The sequence below is a fragment of the Thamnophis elegans genome, chromosome 3, assembly GCF_009769535.1.
Source record: "Thamnophis elegans isolate rThaEle1 chromosome 3, rThaEle1.pri, whole genome shotgun sequence".
NCBI lineage: Eukaryota > Metazoa > Chordata > Lepidosauria > Squamata > Colubridae > Thamnophis > Thamnophis elegans.
Window position 1 is genome coordinate 98,470,485 of NC_045543.1, and position 19,988 is coordinate 98,490,472.

The 19,988-nt window shown below is 44.5% G+C and overlaps 1 protein-coding gene across 1 annotated transcript in view; it reads right to left on the reverse strand.

Moving 5' to 3' along the window:
• CAMK4 (calcium/calmodulin dependent protein kinase IV) overlaps positions 1-19,988 on the reverse strand; it is a 69,140-nt gene that overhangs the window by 16,640 nt on the left and 32,512 nt on the right. The window contains exons 3-5 of the mRNA XM_032213705.1: positions 16,596-16,658; positions 15,466-15,548; positions 4,686-4,758 (exon numbers count right to left, since the gene is read on the reverse strand). Coding sequence (XP_032069596.1) covers positions 4,686-4,758; positions 15,466-15,548; positions 16,596-16,658 — 219 coding nt within the window. The remainder of the gene's footprint in view (positions 1-4,685; positions 4,759-15,465; positions 15,549-16,595; positions 16,659-19,988) is intronic.

A 19,988-nucleotide genomic window follows, 5' to 3' on the forward strand; every position in this document is an offset into this window, starting at 1 on the left:
TTATTTCACCTTTTCTTTAAATGGTACAACATTATGGCTTCAGGCTCAGTTCTCAAGAATGAGAAACATAACCCTTTCTGCTGCTGTTTCCTTGTGTTATATCTTTTCAACAGTGTGAAGCAGCACAACAATGCTTGCAATAAATAAATAATCTGGTGTTAGCAGCATATTGGAATCAACAAGTGAAATTTACACAATTTTTCAATAAAGTTACTCAAATATAAATATAACTATCAGATTTACCACTCTTTTAGCCACCCAAAATGGCTGAAAGACAGGTCAATAAATTATTATTCTTTTGATAGCAAAGTAAGGTTTAAAAATATAAGTTCATAAAGCATCTTTTCCATTTTATCATGTAGCAAATGCATCAATCAAATGAATTTTTTTTTAAAGGAATGAAATGTGGAAACTGGATCAGTTTATTTTGCTACACTGAATAGTGTGTTTTTATTTAAAATATTTATATTCCACTCTTGCTCCATATAGTTATCAAAGCAGTATATTCTAAAAGAGTATTTATTTATTTATAGTCTTTACGTCCAAATTTTTTTCTAATAGGCTTACACAGGAACACCTTTTAATTTTAAATCTATGACCTTAGTATTGTGAGATAGGTTAGGCCAATTCTCCAGCCAGGAGAATTCTGGGAGTTGAAGTCCACAAGTCTTAAAGTTGCCAAGTTTGGGAACCACTGGGTTAGGCTAATAAAAAAAAAACAGACCCAAAGTCACCCAATGAACTCTATTATGAAATTGAGACTTAAATCTGAGTCACCCTGCTGAGATCCAACAGTTGCCTCACAGGCAGTATTAAATAAAGAGCTGTTAGAAGTCACTCTGGCTTTACCTCCATTCTTCACCCAGAACATAACACTTTGCTTGTCGGAAGATGGCTGGGAAGGTGGCAAGTGGTGATCACGTGACCCCAGGATGCTGCAATTGTTGTAAATACATGACAATTCCAAATCACCTGAGTTTGGATCATATGACCATGGGGATGCTGCGGTGGTCATAAGTGCAAGGACTAGTCGTAAATAATTTTTTCAGTGCCATCATAACTCTGAGTGATCGCTAAATGAATGATCGATCATAAGTCAAGGACTACCTGTATAAATGAGCAACTGCCAACACCAAAGGATAAAACAATAAATGTATCAAGGAAAACTCATAATTAATACTTTTGTAAATGCAAACAGTGAAGGAATCCTATTTTTCCAGCAGTACAAATGTCTCTATTTAAATATAATTTTAGTTATTATACTGTAAAGTAGCATCCTTAAGAACAGAATGAATTATAGTAAAAGCAGCCTAGATGCAGAATCTAGTCTTTGGGGAGCCAAAAAATGATATTTTAATGCTGATGTCCTATTTTAAAGGAGAAGAGAGTTAATAAAATACAGCAGCTAATTGAGTACTGTTGTGAGAAATGATTCCATAGTAAATCATGTTAAGGGTTCAGCAAACAGTATATACTTAAAGAATATGCTACCACTGAAATCAAACTGAATAAAAGCGATATGGTTTTGGAATCTGAATTACTTATGATTTTCTTATTTCAAGAAAAAATAAAATCCGTTAAATGACCTGGTTCAAGTAGTCCTCAATTTATGACCAATTGTTTAGCAATCATTTGAAGTTATACAACATTGAAAATAGTGACTTACAGTCAGTCTTCACACTTACAATTACTATACTGCAGCGTCCCTGCAGTCACATGATCAAAATGCAAGCACTTGGCCACCAGCATGTATTTATAATGGTGCAATAACCAAGGTGTTATGATCACCATTTGTTACTTTCTTAGACAGCTTCCAACAAGCAAAGTCAATGGAAAAAGCTGGATTTGTTCAATTACTGGGTGATTCACTTAATCATGGAGATTTGCTTATTGACCATAGCAAAAAAGGTTATAAAATTGGGTGTGATTCATTTAATGATCACTCACTTGGCGATAGAAATCCTGCTCCCAATTGTACCATGTTTCCCCAAAAATAAGACAGGGTCTTATTTTCTTTTGACCCTCAAAACAAGCACTTGGCCTTATTTTTGGGGAGTTCTTATTATTTTTGAGGTGCAGGAGGCGGCAAATGTGGTCACCTCATGGCTGCTACTGTGTTGCAATATTTTGGGGGAGGGCTTATTTTCAGGGAAAGGCTTACTTTAGCGCATGCTCTCAAAAGCCCGCTTGGGCTTATTATCCGGGAAGGTCTTATTTTCGGGAAAACAGGATACTTGTAAGTAAATTGTATTTGTAAGACTACCTGCAATCTTAGACAGAGAGAACAGAGAGACACACACATATCCCCCAGTAACAGAGAATTATTGCAATGTACTGTGCAGATTAGACTAGCAGCATATTGACTGCCTCAGTTTGAACAGAATGTTACCTATGACTGAAATTACAATAATTAAATTCTCACTATAAAGAACACAGTTGAGAAACATATGGCCCTTCAAATGTCATTGAACGAAATAGCCTCGCAACTTCCACTGCTGGCAATGCCAAATAGGAGTAATGTTATTACTGGTTTCTGACATAGAGTGTTATAATCTTTGGTATATTTGGAAAGTGGCAAACCAGTGGACAATAATAATCAATCAAGAATAAAACTTATGTTGGAGCTGTTCCATGGCAGCATAAGGAGTCCCATGCATTTTAAATATTCATATAGGGTGTTTGTTTATACAGTAGGCATATATTGTGCAATTAAATGAATTATTTTCTATAAAATTGATTGAGCTAGGTTCCATTTATATTGCCCCCCCTGGAATATTAGATCTAATGGATTTTTCTATTGATGTAAACATAGAAGAGTCTTTTAGTAATTTTCCTCAATTCTTCAATCCCGATAATGCTTCCCATTGGAACAGAAAGAGAGTACGAAGGGCAGGGGAAAACAATGAGAACATATTATTTAAGCATGCTGTAAGTAGAATGCCACCATTCAATTACAATTCATAAATAATGCAAATATTATGCATTTATAAAATAATCCAAGTACTGAGAACTGAAACAAATCTTCTTATTAAAATTATCCTAAACTCATAGTGGCATTTTACTTCAGCTCTCTTTTCCCATTTCTCCTTCATTTTCCTTAAATCATTATGGCTACATAGATGCTATGATGTTAGTTCTAGGGACTGTATAAGTTCGTAGATTCCAGGCCTCTTCTGATCTGTTCCCTTATTGCCTTTATCGACATCAAAGCCATAACTTGAGAGAGGATTCTAACTGTATATTTTGTTCCATGTCTTGCCTGTTCCTGAACCTGGGAAACCAGAAGCTGGAAAGTGTGATGAATTAGGCATCTTTCAAAGGTCACAGACTGTTTTATGAGAATAACTGGAATGAAATACAACTACATCTGCAACACCATTTGCAACTGTAAATGGAAGATCGGTTATTACCACAGCAACAAACAAACGGGACTAAGAATGATGAAAAGGATATCAAAGAGCAGGTGGCAACTATAGTGAGAAGGACCTTTACACACTGTATTGTGTACCAATTGTGCCTATTCCTAGACAGGGACAGCTTGCTCTGTCACTGCAATATGCTAAGCGTGTAGTTGCCCTTGAAGAGCATTTAGAAACTTCAACTGATGCAAAATGAAGCAGGATGGAGTGTTAGGGGTGTCTTACTCCACAATATTTTTCTTCAGAAAGTAAGACATCTGTGTTCCAAGTTTGGTTGAAATTGCTCGAGGTGTTCCAGAGTTATGCTAGAACATACACACACGTACACAGCCATTTATATATACAGTGTGTATACATATATATATATATATATATATATATATATATATATGTGTGTGTGTGTGTGTGTGTGTGTGTGTGTGTGTGTTGTATTTGTGCTGATAAATAAACAAAGCACAAATACAATACAAATGTAACAAAGGAAACAGTAAAAAAAATATTGGGTTTCTGTCTGGATGGTCTCTTGTGACAAGCCAATAGACAGAGAATGGAAGCAGTGAGCTTCCTCCCATATTTGGGCATACCAGGGGTTGTGACACTAATTACACAAACACACACACACAGATAGAGAGATAGAGATAGAGATAGAGAGAATTAGAGGATTATATAGTAATCTAGAAGAATATTAAACTATGAGCATTCAGGTTAACATTTCACTACAATTCACATTTATAATATAATATAAATAATAAATAAAATAAAATAAAAATAATAAAATATTAATATACTAATTAAAATTAAATTAATAATATATAATATAAAAATAAAATTAAAAATAATAATAAATAGATAAAGATAGTGTAACCAGAGAAGTTAGATGGTGCTGCCAAGAACATTCCAGTGCTACCTCATACAGAGAACCTCTGGGGCAGCCTTCCAGAAACCAAGCATCATTCAACTGCTGGGATTCTGAGCAATGGAAGGTTTCCAGCTTAAGAAAAGTCATTCTATGTCAAGGACTGATTCTGTATTTTAGATGTTTGTCTTCAGTATGAGGAGAAACATTAGTATGGTGGTGAAAGAAGTGTAAAGTAAGTGTGCTTTTTCATGGTCTTCCTCCTATGTTGTTTTGATCATTGATTGACATTGATAAATATATGAGTTTGGACTGTTATCAAGAAGTTTTTCTTTCATTTAGTGGTCTATACTGCTCAAACAAGTATTTTGAGATTAATGAAATATTAATCTGAGGCTAGTAAAACTTACAGCAACTGCCTCCAAGATTTGTTTCACTGCATCAGCAGCATCTCGTTCGCTGTAATATCCTTTTTCCACAATTCTATAAAGAAACAAAAATATGCCATTCAAATTCAGGGATTTCTAGAACAGCACAATTCTAAGCAAATTTATTAAAATAAATCACAGAATAATCAAGCAACAATATAATCTATCATGATTTGGTGGATAAAGCTATCACTAAAAACAACTTTACTCTGGTTTAATAAATAAATATTTTGAATATAATATGATAATGGAGAAGTAAGGACTCTAGCAAACAGCTCAGTTCCTAATAACCTCATAGAGACATTCGTGTTAACTTCCTTGATTTAGATTTCCAATATTATCTACAATTATTCCTTGATTTATGGCCATAATTGAACCTGGAATTATTGTCATACATTGTGCAGACCATTTAGTAGGTCACCATGCAATCATATCCAATTATGGCCTTTATTGCAGGGATTAACTCCAAATAATTAAGAGAATGTATTGTCCACAATGGGCATTATTTTCTGGAAATCAGAATTAATCTAATGCAATTTCCAGCAAAAAAACCCAACTCCATCATAAACAGAAACATCATAAACCACATCATAAACTGTAATATGTGACTGTGGGACATTGCAAAAAGCTGTAAATGCAGGCCAGTTGCCCCAAATGCTATTATGTGATCACGGCAGGGCAGCAATTGGAACTTTAAATCTGGGTTGTATGTAGCCCTGGGGAGTTTTGTCACAACTTCAAACAGTTGCTGAATCAAGGACTACCTGAACTATTATTTTTTTTTAAAAAAATGAATACATAAAACAATAACAACAAACAGAAGAACAGAAAAAGGCAACAAAAATTTAAAAGTCAAGTAAGTAGAGGAAAAATTAAGTCTACAATCACCTAAACCACCAGTCTCTAACCTTTCCAAGGGGAGGGAGGATAGTTCTGTGTGAGTGGAAGGCTCCATTTGTGCAAGTGCAACCTTCCACCACTTGTGTGAGTGGAGCTTTCTGTGCAAGCGAAAGTGTGCGCTGCTCATGTGAGGGGAGCTTTGTGCTTGAGCTCAAATGCCTCCTGCTTGAGCGCACAGCTCCATTCACATGCAGCTCCACTGTGCGCAAGAGGCTGGCATTTGCAAAACTCTACTTGCAAGCACCTGGAACTTGTATGGGTCGAGCTATGCACGTAAACACAAGTGTCCACTGCTCTTTCAAGTGGAGCTGTATGCATATGTGCACTCACCTGACGCTCACATGCCCCAGTTCTGAACAGGCCATGGCCTGGTACTAGGCCGCAGCCCTAGGTTGAGGACCCCTGATCTAAACAATTAAGTAGCCATCAGATGGACTTAGTCATAAGCAGATTCTTGGCTTTCCTTGCACCTCCCTGTTATATTCAGTATTGACTGAAGAGGCGTGAGGCGGCTGAGGTAAGAGAACAGCCATTTATTTGGTAGAACAGCAACAATAACTATGTACAGCGATTCAGCACCTTGCCCTGCTTGACAGCTATTTATACGGGAGCTGTCAAGCAGGGTGACCAATAGGAATGCTTAGGCAGCCCGCGCTCAGCCAGCCACGCCTTAGCCAATCAGGCGTGGCTGGGCTGTTGCCGGCTGTCAGTCGTACGTCGAGGACCTGTGGCCGGTCATAAGTCGAGGACTTTAGGACCGATTGCAAGTCGAGAACCTAGCACTCCTTCCCCCTAGCGATGGCGCCTGCACAAATGAAGCGAATGCGTAATCGCTTCAGTAGGCGGGCTGGTGTCGGACCCGCCAAGAACGCCTCTGTTGTAGAGGCGCCGTCAACGTGGTAAGGAGTCCCTGTGGTAGCTCCTCTCTGAAGGGAGTGTAGCTCCAAGCGACGTGATTGCGGCCTATCCCAGAAGGCGGATCCTGCAAAATGGGTAAGTCCAGGCGAGGGGGCGTGTCAGATGGACGTGAGACTGGTTGGGTCTGCCGGAAGGAAGTGGCCAGATAGGCGAGGCCTGATTGGGTGAAGATCTCACGCTGGAAAAGGCCAGGAGGTGCACTTGCGGACGGAGGTAGAACTTGGGCCACCTGCTGGAAGGTGGTAGCAGGGTAGGGAAGGCCTGATTGGGAGAAGGCCTCAAATAGAATGGCCGCCGAATTCCACCGCTCCGAATGCTTGCGACCAAGAAGATATTAACCGTGGCGCCCAGGACCCCTAACATGGTAACGGAGGGGTTCCTTTTGGGCACCAGCCTTCAGCCTTCCCAGGGAGGTGGTCGTTTAGGGAGGGGACCGCCCTTAAGCGGCTCCAGGAACAGCTCCGGAACGACGAGATCCTCCCTGGCGTGGCTTTTTGCATCGGACTTTCTAAACAGCTGGGAAGCGGCGGCGACGGCTTTGTGCGAGAGGCGGAGGCTTTGGCCCTGCCGTTTGGAGGAGTGCCGAACCCCCTCACTGACTGACCAACATCGTGGGGCTGGCTTATGCCCCGAAGAGGAGGTGGGAGGCCCAGGAGAGATGTCTAGACTGGACTGGGACTGGGACCGGGAGGCAGAGGAATTGATTTCCTGTCTCCGTTACAGCTTCGCTCCTATCCCCCCCTGCATTTTAAAAGGGCGTTTTGCCACGATTTCAACGCTGTTTCTGCAGGACCTTAAAAGGTCTGACCATCTATCGGCTTGGTTTAGGAGTAAAACTGGAAGAACTAATTTACGGACTCCCTGTGGCAGCCATTACCATCAGCTGCCACCATTACAATTATCACTGCCTCAGGAGTGCTGTGTTAGCTGGGAAACTGAACTCCCTCTAGTGGCCATTACGGGTACTTATCTGAAACCTTTACCATCATCCAGCACTATTACATCAGAGAGGCAGTGTGCCAAGAACTTAGACTCCCCCCAGTGGACATTGTTAGTATTTCTTTTTGGACATATACTTTTCTGGACCATTTACAGCTTTCTATCGGACTCCCATTAGACCTTATTAACGAGAAGGCCAATCCTAAGATCCTGCCTTCACCAATTCGCACAACCGTTTAACCGCGCAATTTTTTATCTGGTATGATGAGTGCATGGGATTGTATGTGCTTGAGTGAATGATCCCACTTTTATTATTCATTATCATTGTATTTTTATGTGTTTTAACTTTCTGTGGGGACTGCTTGGGTGAATGAATGAGTATGTCTGATTCGGAGGACCTGCCAGGAGAAGCGGGGGCCATGGGGGTGGTTGAGGGAACTAGAGACACGGGAGAGGGTCGGGGTATTATGGTCGTAACAGGGAGGGGCAGATACGGCGGGGACTTCAGGGCAGGCCATTACCGGGGAAGGAGGGTTCGCTACATTACAGAGATCCCTCCTTCCGGCCCTGTGAGTCCCACTCCGAGACCAGATGGCGCAAGTAATCAGGACCCTGGACTCAGGCTGCTGTCGCTAAATGCCAGGTCTGTGGTACATAAAGCTCCTCTCGTCCGGGACTTAATTTTAGACGAGAGGGCAGACCTGGCATGTATTACTGAAACCTGGCTGGGCCCAGAGGGAGAAGTCCCCCTTGTAGAACTGTGCCCAGAAGGATTTCAGGTGCTGCACCAGCCGAGAGCCCAGGGAAGGGGTGGGGGTGTGGCCGCTGTTATCCGGGAGTCGTTAGTTCCTCGTAGGGTCCCTGCTCCGGAGCTTGTCGGGTGTGAGTCTCTGCTGATAAAGTTGGACCTCAAGGGTCAAGTGGGTTTGCTGTTAACGTACCTGCCTCCCAACAACGTTGCAGCAGCCCTCTCCTCGCTCCTCGAGTCGGTAGCCGAGCTGGCAATTGAGTTCCCTAGGTTGATGGTCCTGGGGGACTTCAATTTGCCTTCGCTCGGTGAAAACTCTGATGGGGCACAGGAGTTCATGGCTTCCATGACAGCCATGGGCTTGACCCAAGTAATTCGGGGCCCAACCCATTCGGCGGGTCACATGCTCGACCTCGTATTCCTCTCGGAGCAGTGGATTTGTGATCTTGGTCTGAGGGGTAACGACATCATACCCCTGTCGTGGTCAGACCATTGCCTACTGAGGCTCGACTTCCAGAGACCAAACCCCCACTGTAGGGAGGAGGAACCGACCAGGTGGTTCCGCCCCAGGCGACTCATGGAACCATTAAGGTTCCAGATGGAACTTGGGGTCATTCCTGATTCTTTCGCCCACAATCCGGTAGAGACTTTGGCTGCTGCCTGGCATTCGGCAGCATCAGAGGCCCTCGACCGGATTGCGCCACTACGGCCCCTCCGAGGCGGCGGATCCCGGAGACCCCCTTGGTTTACCGAGGAACTCCGGGAGATGAAGCGCCGGAGGAGATGCCTAGAGCACCGATGGAGGTCCAATAAGTCCGAATCGAACCGAGCAATGGTAACCACCTGCACCAAGGAATACACCAGAGCACTTAGGGCAGCGAAAAGATCCCACATAGCCACCTTGGTTGCGTCCGCTGAGTCCCGCCCAGCCGCCCTGTTTAAGATAACCCGCTCCCTATTAAATAAAAGGGAGGCGGGGGAACCCTTGCAGGGCAGAGCTGAGGATTATGCCCAATTCTTAGCGGACAAAATTGCTCGGTTTCGGTCGGACTTGGACTCCACCCCTGCAGTTCCAGCCGAGGCACAAGAGGATCAGATGGAACATCTCTGGGTTGAGTTTCAGGATGTTACCCCCGGGGATGTGGACAAGGCCATGAGGGCTGTGAGTGCCTCCACCTGCGTACTGGACCCGTGTCCCTCATGGCTGGTTACCAGCAGCAGTGAGGTGACACGAGGCTGGATCCAGGCGGTCGTGACCGCCTCTCTTCGGGAGGGGAACTTCCCCGCCGCACTGAAAGCGGCGGTGGTGAGACCCCTCCTAAAGAAGCCATCTTTGGATCCAGCTGTCCTTAATAACTATCGTCCAGTCTCCAACCTTCCCTTCCTTGGGAAGGTTGTTGAGAAGGTGGTGGCCTTTCAGCTCCAGCGGTCCTTGGAGGAAGCAAACTATCTCGACCCCTTCCAGTCAGGCTTCAGACCCGGTTACAGCACAGAAACCGCTTTGGTCGCATTGACTGATGATCTCTGGAGAGCCAGAGATGGAGGATTTCCCTCCATCCTGGTTCTCCTTGACCTCTCAGCGGCTTTCGATACCATCAACCATGGTATCCTTCTGCGACGACTGCGAGAGGTGGGAGTGGGAGGCACCGTGCTGCGGTGGTTCTCTTCCTACCTCTCAGACAGGTCGCAGTCGGTGTTAGTGGGGGGGCAGAGATCGTCCCCTAGGCCCCTAACATATGGGGTGCCTCAGGGTTCGGTCTTATCCCCCCTACTATTCAACATCTACATGAAACCGCTGGGAGAGATCATCCGCAAGCACGGGATCAGATACCATCAATATGCGGACGATACTCAACTGTATCTGTCCGCCCCGTGCCAACTCAATGAAGCGGCAGACGTGATGAACCGGGGCCTGGAGGCGGTTATGGACTGGATGAGGGCTAACAAGCTTGTGCTCAACCCAGAAAAGACCGAGTGGCTGTTGTGTTTCCCTCCCAGGGATTCCACCAATATTCCATCTCTCAGGCTGGGGGGTCAAACTCTATACCCCTCAGAGAGGGTCCGCAACTTGGGAGTCCTCCTAGATCCACAGCTATCGTTCGACCACCATTTGACGACTGTGGCTAGGGGGGCATTCGCCCAGGTTCGCCTGGTGCGCCAGTTGCGACCCTACCTGAATCGGGAGGCACTCACAACAGTCACTCGGGCCCTCGTGACCTCTAGGCTGGAATACTGCAATGTGCTCTACATGGGGCTGCCCTTGAAGAGCATCCGGCGTCTTCAGCTGGTACAGAACGCAGCCGCGCGAGCGATTGTGGGTGCACCGCGGTTCACCCACATTACACCTATCCTCCGCGAGCTGCGCTGGCTACCTGTCGATTTCCGGATGCGCTTCAAGGTGCTGTTAATCACCCATAAAGCCCTACATGGTAGTGGATCTGGATACTTGAGAGACCGCCTTCTGCCAATCACCTCCCTGCGACCAATAAGATCACACAGATTGGGCCTCCTCCGTATTCCATCGGCCAGCCAGTGTCGGCTGGCAACTACAAGGAGGAGGGCCTTCTCAGTAGTCGCCCCGACCCTTTGGAACGAACTCCCCGTGGAGATTCGTACCCTCACCACCGTCCAGGCCTTCCGCACAGCCTTGAAGAACTGGCTAGCCCGTCAGGCCTGGGGATGAAGATAGTTGCCCCTCCCGAATGATGAATGCATGTTGGTTACTGTTTTATTATATGTGTCTTTGTTATTGTCTGCATTTCCCCTTCCCTGATTTTATGTGAGCCGCCCTGAGTCCCCTCAGGGAAAAGGGCGGCCTACAAATGTCAATAAAATCTAAATCTAAATCTAAATGGATTTTCGTGCAACAGTGGAACCATGGGTTGAAACGGAACTTGGGCTGGCTGCTGGACGACGGCGGCTGGGCAGGAAGGGCCTGATTGAGCGGAGGCCTCAGGTGGAAGGCGGTGCCTAAGTTGATCCACATGGCGCCGCCACTCACTGCCATCTGGGAAGCCGACCCTTTAAGACCAGGGACCGGTTACAGTAGTGATGGTGGCAGGCACCCACTTTGGATCCCCCCAAAATTTCGAGGATAGACTGAGTCCCCCTCTCTGAAGGAGCGGGGGGGGGGGGGCAGGATGGACCGGGGCGACTGACCTCTTAGGTCAGCACTCCACCCCTTGCCCTGTATAGAGTGGGTGCAGTCTGTCCAGGGTGGTCCACAGGTGTCAGCCCATCAGCAGCTCAGCGGAGCTTTTGGTGGAAACAGGGGTCAGTCACCCCGGTCCATCCTGCCCAACGCCTCTTTGGCCGAGCGGACAGTACGTTCCACCCAGCCATTGCATGCAGGATGGTACGGGGCGGTAGGCGTGTGGGGGATCCCTTGCATGGCCAGAAACTCCTGGAAGGCCGTGGACGCAAATTGCAGCCCATTGTCGGACACGATAATATCCGGCAACCCGTGGGTCACAAAGAGGTGCCGCAAGACCCCTTAAGACCACGAGAAAATCTGAGAAATGACAGGGTCGGCCATAGAGTGGGCTGCCACGTCCGAGGCAGTAAGAGGCAGGTCTAGAGAGGCTATCACAGACATGGAGGGCACTGGGTGCATTTCAGCAGCAGGGAGGGGGCAGCCACTGAGGGCATCAGCATGCCCAAGCTGCTTGCCCGGACAGTACTGTAGCATATAGGAATATGCTGCGAGGAACTCTGTCCAATGAATCATCCGAGGAGAGAGAATGGGAGGGGTGGGACAGTCACCGGCCAGAAGCCCAAGAAGTGGCTTGTGGTCAGTGAAGAGCGTAAAATGCCATCTGTAAAGTCATGGAACTTTTTAATCCTGGACACGGCAGCCAGAGCCTCTTTGTCGATCTGGCTGTAGTTCCTCTCAGCGGAAAAGAGTGTCCGGGAATAAAAAGCAATGAGGGCCTCGAAGCCATTGGGGAGGACATGGCTCAGAACCACCCCCAGACCAAAAGGGGAGGCATCACATGCCAGCATCAGCTTGTCACTATACTGCACTAAGACAGCCGCTGACATAAGCATAGCTTTGACAGCCACAATTGCATGCGCTTTGCGGCTGCCCCCGCACCAAGCCACAGATCGGTCCAGCAACTGATGTAGCGTCTCGGCTAGTGATGCCTTATGAGGTAGAAAAGGTGTGTAAAAATTCAAGAGGCCAAGGAACGCCTGCAGCTCCGCCTTAGAGGCGGGCGTGGGGGCATTCCAGATGGCAGCAACTTTGGAGGGGGTAGGGTGGATGCCCTGGGCATCTATTAAGAAGCCCAGGAACTCCACCCTCGGCACAGCAAATGAGCACTTGCTGCATTTTAATTTTAAGCCCGGGCCCCTGAAACGCTCGAGGACCTTCTGCTCGAGACCTGAGAGGCTGCGGGCAGTGATCAGGATGTCATCGAAGTAGGGGACTACGCCTGGGAGCCCATGGAGAAAGCGCTCCATGAGGCTCTGGAAGATTCCTGGGGCAACGGAAACGCTGAATTGAAGGTGGCAGCAATGGAAAGCCCCTCGGTGGGTGACGATAGTCTGGGCCGCCGCAGCCTCATCATCCCCCGGGAGCTGCTGGTAGGCCTGCGCCATATCCAGTTTGGCAAAGATGCAGCCCTGCCCCAAGGAATGGACAGGTGCTGCACCACAGGGACTGGATAGGGGTTTGCCTGGAGGCCGAGGTTGATGGTCGACTTATAGTCAGCGCAGATGCTGAATAGACCCGTCGGCCTTAACTGGGACCACTATAGGGGTCTCTCACTTGGAATGGTTGACGGGCTCCAGGACTCCCTGTGCCAATAGCTTGTCAATCTCTGCATCAACCTTCGGCCTCAAGGCAAAGGGCACCCTGCGAACCTTCAGCCTGATAGGGGCAACCTGGGGGTCCAAATTCAAGGAAATAGGGGTACATTTATATTCCCACAACTTATCATCGAAGACATCAGCGAAGTCTGAAATGATGTCCTCAATGGTAGGTGGAGAGGCCGTGGTTTGATGAACCCCCAGGAGGGAAAGGCCCAGGGAGGGGAACCAGTCAAGCCCCAACAGGGCAGGTAATGGCTTTCCCACTACCAGGACAGGGAGATTACCATGGAAAGCCCCATAATCAACCCACACAGAGTAATTGTCTAGGGTGGGAATTTGAGTCCCCTGGTAGTCCTTGAGGGTCAGATCAGGTGGCGTCAGGTGGTCGCGGGAGATGGTTGGGCACAACTGGGAGAGGGTGGCCTAGGAGAGGAGGGAGTGGAAGGAGGCTGAGTCGACCTCCATAGAGCAGGGCGACCCTTCAAGCAGCAGAGACATGGTGATTTTCTTAGAGTCAGTCGATGCCTTGCTGACCGACACTGCAGGGGCATACGGCAGATTCTTGTTAATGGTGTAGCAGTCGTCGTTCCGCCACTGCTGGTGGCGGGGCTGCTGGTGGAGCTGCTGCATGGGCTGGCTGTAAAGTGGCGGCCGGGCATCTGGTTGTGGGACAGGCGGCAAGGTGGCATGGCACACCTGGGCCAGGTGTCCCTTCTTATTGCACCTGCGACAAATGGCAGCCTTAAAGGGACAAACGGAGCAGGCGTGGTTGGCCAGTTGGGGCGGCAGCCGTCTGGGCAGGGCATGTAGGCAATCTACCTGGTCTTCCTCCAGATCGTCTAGGGGCACCAACTCGTTGATGAGGTTCTCTGGGAAGGAGTGAGCATTTGCTGAGAGCGGTGCATCTCAGCTGGAGATTGTTCCGAAAGTTCAGCAGCTCTAGCCTCCTCTACTGCCTGTTGTAGGGTGATTTCTGCCCGTGCGAGCAATCTCCACTTTAGGCAGAGATCCCGGACCCCGCAGACGAACTGTTTGATGAGGGAATTGTTGAAGTCGACGAATTCGCACTGGATAGCCGCCGTTCAGAGAGACTGTAAGAATTGGCTCAGTCTCGGTGTCTTTCTGCACTCATTGTCGAAAGGCATACCGGCGGAATATCCTAGAAGGCGTCGGGGCATAGCGGTTTCTTTAGTTTGCTGATAAGAGTGTCCCAAGTTAGTTCGTACATGGCCAAAGGCGAAACAAGAGCCTTGGCCATATTAAACATATCAGGACTGCACGAGCTTAAGAAGAAACTACATTTGTGGTCCGAGGGTAAATTGTGGTTATTATATCCTATGAGGAAGCACTCAAAGCATTCCAAAAAGCCAGCCCATGACTCGCCAGCAGTTCCGAAGGGTGCAAACGGCGGGAGCAAAGCCATGGCTGTGGTGGCTTGAGGAAAAAAATTTCTTTTTCTCTTGGAGACAGAAGGAAAGTAACTGAGCTTCCTTTCTGTGGTTGTTCAGGCAGGAACTGTCAGCATCCCACCTTTGTCGCCAGTGTTATATTCGGTATTGACTGAAGAGGCGTGAGGCGGCTGAGGTAAGAGAACAGCAACAATAACTATGTACAGCGATTCAGAACCTCGCCCTGCTTGACAGCTATTTATACGGGAGCTGTCAAGCAGGGTGACCAATAGGAATGTTTAGGCAGCCCGTGCTCAGCCAGCCGCGCCTTAGCCAATCAGGCATGGCTGGGCTGTTGCCGGCTGTCAGTCGTGCATCGAGGACTTGCGGCCGGTTGTAAGTCGAGGACTTTAGGACCAATCGCAAGTCGAGGACTTAGCACTGCCTTTCTCAGGCTGGCATTTTAGAGTCACCAAAAAACCATCCAATGCAGAATTATTGGCATGCTAGCCTTATGGGTTTAGTAGGCAATGGTAGTCTGTCAATATGGTAAGCACAGAAGCACCTGGAAAAGTTAAAAAAGGATGTTATGTTAAGCCTTGGCTATGAGGAACTAAGCTATGTGGTGATTTACTGGCAAACAAGTACTGATTGGTGCACTTATTTCTGTAACGTTGCAAAATGGGAAAGAGCTAATTAGCAAGTGGTTTTCTGCAAGCCAAACATACATACAAACTGGGCTGCGCTCATAGTATCCTGCTGCTTAGATAGATTTGAAAATAGTCAAAACTGCACAAATGTATTGCCAATGTATTTTAAACTGGATTAAGTAGGTGGGAAGATGAAGAGGCTGGCCAGCTCACTGGAACAGACCTGAAGATCTGCACTCATATCTCTTAAAATAGAATTCCAGCCACTGAAACACATGTCACAGAGAAAATAATGCATTTTCAGCCTCTTCTAAAAAATATTAAACCCAGATGAATATATATATATATATTATAATGTAATATTTGGGCAACATATAGTACAACAACATGCACAATCCACCAGATACCTGTCGAACAGCTCTCCTCCTGTTACCAGTTCTAAGACAAGGCTGATTTCTGTGGGGGTTTCAAATATCTCCTTCAATTTTATCTGAGAAAAGCAACAAAGTAAGCAATTGTCTATTTTTACCTTCTTTCCTGTATGTACATAATTTACAATAAATAGATGTATCTTAAATATTATCTGATAGTTTGGATATATTATAATTTTTATTTCCCTCCCTCCCAATTTCTCTCCTCCTCTCTCTCGAATTAAAAACTTCCCAATTGATGGTTCAGTAGAAAGCATACCGTATTTTCACCCATATAACCCGCGGGTTATATGCGGTTTTTACATGCACAGCGCCCCCCTGCGGGTTATATGCGTGGGCGGGGTATACAGAAACTATTTTACACGATCGGAGGCTTACACGATCGGAGGCTTGCTTCTTTCTCCGTTTCTTCCCCCACCCCGATCTCAGCTGTTTCCTTCTCCTTCGTTCCTTTCCTCTTCCCCAGCGTGCGCAGGCTTCTTTCTCCGTTTCTTCCCCCACCCCGATCTCAGCTGTTTCCTTCTCCTTCGTTCCTTTCCTCTTCCCCAGCGTGCGCAGGCTTCTTTCTCCGTTTCTTCCCCCACCCCGATCTCAGCTGTTTCCTTCTCCTTCGTTCCTTTCCTCTTCCCCAGCGTGCGCAGGCTTCTTTCTCCGTTTCTTCCCCCCCCCATCTCAGCTGTTTCCCTTCTCTTTTACTCGCCGCGGGTTATATGCGTGGGCGGGTTATATGCGTGGGCGGGGTATACGGGAAACATTTTACACGATCCAGAAAACCCGCGGGTTATATGCGTGTGCGGGTTATCTGCGTGGGCGGGTTATATGGGTGAAAATACGGTAATTAAAAAAGCATGCACTAAACATTACTTTCTTAAGTGATTCTTCAGAGTGTTTGAAATATCTTGACTACTGAAAATAATTTTAAGTGGACAAAACTCTGATGCTTCCCAGAACATACTAATAAATAAATAAATATGGACAAATTTAAAACATGTAGAGTTCTTTTGGTCTTCTTATGCGCAGCAAGAGGAGGAAAATATGTCCACAATCAGAAATCAAGATGCAGGCTAACATTTTTAAATCTGGGCTTGCAAACAGATACAACTTACAATATTTGGATGTGAAAGTCGAAGAAGAACACCTATCTCTGTTCGGACAATCTTCTTATCTACCTGGTTAAAAGGAAAAGAAAACATAATAGGATTTTGAAAGTAATTTTTCAATGATTTGACTGCTGTATCCATTCTGGGCATTTGTAATAGTAAGTGAAAATTTCTGTTTTAATATTTTTTAGGAACCAAACACTTATGGCAAAAGTCAAAAAATAAGTTAAAAAAGAAATTTGTAAATCTGCCTCTGAAATATATGGGAAAATGTTGATTAATATTGAAATTTGTCACCAAATTTAAAAGTAAAGTGAAGTTTTAAAATACAAGAAACAAACAACGGTTAGGCATGCTACTTATCATTTAGAATTGATACTTAGTTTATCCACATAATGCCCAAATAATATCAGCATATAAACTTTTAGAAAAACTATTTTGAAAAAATATTCTTTCTCTGAAGAGTTTGCAAGACAATCTGAAGCATCCATTTGTGAATTCACAGAACTGAATCTATGACAACTTTTCAATAAATCTTAATACTTTATATATGGTGAAAATGTTACAAGCACTTTGATTTGCATCATTAAAGCCTTTGTATGGCGCCTGACAATGAATCCATGAAAATAAAATTAATACTGGGAGAAACCCGGGCCAAGAAGGAGATTTTAAATCTGAAATGAGGAAAGCCTTAATCAATTATTTTGGGCAATCTGGGGAGTAGACAAGGAAATCAATGTTTACCATGAAACTGAGAAAAGCAAAGTATAGATAAACCAATATTTTCTTTTTGGTACAGATTAGTGTATGGAAGCCATATTTGTAGTTGTTATCATTAATGCGTCACACAAGATTGCCAGCCTCTTTGCAAAACAAAGACAACATTTTATATATTACTTACTTGGACTTTGGAAAAAGAGGCTGCTGTTTCTTAAAAGGAAAGGCTATCCAAATAAATTGGTTGAAGCAGGAGAACAGGAATAAATGCTTAATGGGCAAACAGATTTTTAAAAACTATTCTTTAAAGCTTCAGACATTTTGGGAGTTGTCTTTCTACTTAAGATGACTCTTGTGCCTGCATAACATCACAGACTTCGGTAAACATTAGTCGCATATTCCTTCAACACATTTTGCAAACACAGCACACAGTTTCCATTCACAAAGTTCCAAATGTCCATAGATAATCTCCACTGTATACACATTATCATTACGTGGAGTACAAGTAAATTATAAATGTGTTTTTATTTACACAGTCATGCTCATAATTATATGCTTATTACTGCTGTACTGAAATACGTTAAAGCCTTGGTGTTTGTTAAAATAAATAAATAAACAAATGGTCTATAAACATGCCCTGGAATTATTAACTCAAGTAACCCCGATGCAATCTACTAAGCAACTACCGCTGTACCATTACCATTGACAGAGTTTACATAAATAAAGACCATGGAATTTGTACAGTGGCTGAAAGAAATGGTTCACAATTACAATCAAAATTACAATCTCCATTATTTCACATGGAGAGAGAACTTTCTCCTTACACCAGTTAGACAAGTAACAAAACCAGTAACCTATTAACAAGAACTTGAATGGGGTATAAATTAAGGTCTGTTTTTAGCACAGCTGATTTGCAGCTTTGTATTAATGAAAGTGGGCATTACGTTCTTGCATAGACAAATCTTTTATGGATCAGCACAATATGCAGATCACTTTTAGTGTTCTCATCACCTAATCATTCCACTGATGAGAGGAAAGGTGATTGCAAAATTTGCTCTATCCATCGATCAAAATTCCTAGACTTATATCAATATATTAAACAAATATAATTCAGAATTCTTGTATAAAGGCACAATGCTTCCCTAATTGCAAAATATATAGCTATACCAAATTATATACAATAGGTATAAACAAGGCAATACCTGTTCTTCAAATAACTTCTTTAGAGTTGCACAGAGCTCTTCAGCAGGCAACTCCTGAAACAACATTTTTTAATAACATTATCGAAGTGCTATAATGAAAAATGGCTTTTGGACTCCTTTTCTCCTTGGGCCAATGAACACATTGGCACTTATTTTGTTGGGGCTATCAATGAAAAGAATCTATGATACATCATTTGGTTAGGATGATTCTTTGGTAAGTTTTATTATCTCCTGATTAAACATTTATTAATGCAAGCTTTTCTAAATCTCATCTATTTACCATCTTTCCATTAAAATATCTATATTTACATATAGATATATCCAATTTCCCACTTCATTATTAATGCACTTGTGAATTAATTGTCCTTTAATAGTGAGTTTTTCATCATTTTGACTATCAAGTGAAATGCTTATGTTTTTAGGGTTTTTAATGGCATTTCATATTTCTGCTTCTTAAGGCTGAACGGAACATTTCTTTAACTTCACATTTTAGAAGAAATTATAATTTAGAAATGGTAAAAAACTGGCACTACCAGTAAACATCTCAGAAGTTGAAATGAAATCTTGTACTCACAAGAGAGGGTTATCTCCTTTCATTAATAGAGGGACCAGGACTTAAAGTCACAATTTCAGTTCTGAACAAAATAATAATTACTCATGCTATTACTACTAAGCTCCGCTTTACTATAGTAGTAATAGAAACTCAATTTAGTTATTAGCTTATTATATTACTCCAGGCAATTATATTTCATATGGAATTAGTCCTTGACTTACTTTGATAATTGAATCTGCAATTATGGCTGTAAGTCATGCTGATCATTAAGTGGGTCATCACATAAATACCTTATTTTACAACTTTCTGTTTATTCTGTTGTTAAGTGAACACAGTTTGTAAAGCGAATGTGGTGTTTGTTAAACAAAGACTGGGGTTTTTAAAGGCACTATGAGTTTTGCTCACTATGGGTTGGGGTTTTTTTTGGCCAAAAATCAGATGTAAATGAAGATTTCCAGCAAAAAAAGTCATAAATTATGCTCATGTGGCTACAAGATGCTGCAAACGGCTTTAAGTGTGAGTTGGCTGCCAAGCATTCACAGTGCAGTCACATGACCATGGGGGGTGGCCATTGGAACTTCAGTCTAGGAGGTCTTAAGTACCTTTGGGGAATTCATCATAAGTCAAAGACTACTAGTTGTGTTTTCCTTGCTTCATTAACCCGAGCTTCAGTTTGAAACAGATAAACTCTAACTATTGGAAGAATGGAAGGAAAAAGAGAAGATGATTAATTGGTCCAGCTGAGATGGACCATTGGACTTACCTGAAGGGTCGTTTTCAGGGCGCTGCGAAGGAGAGTCCAAGCAATGGGTTAAATACAGCCAAACTGCCCAGAACTGAATTGAAACTTTAAGCCACGCCTCTGGTGCTAATTATCCTCAGATTTTTGAAATGAAGACGTGGAACCGTTGCGTGCTGAGAAGTCCA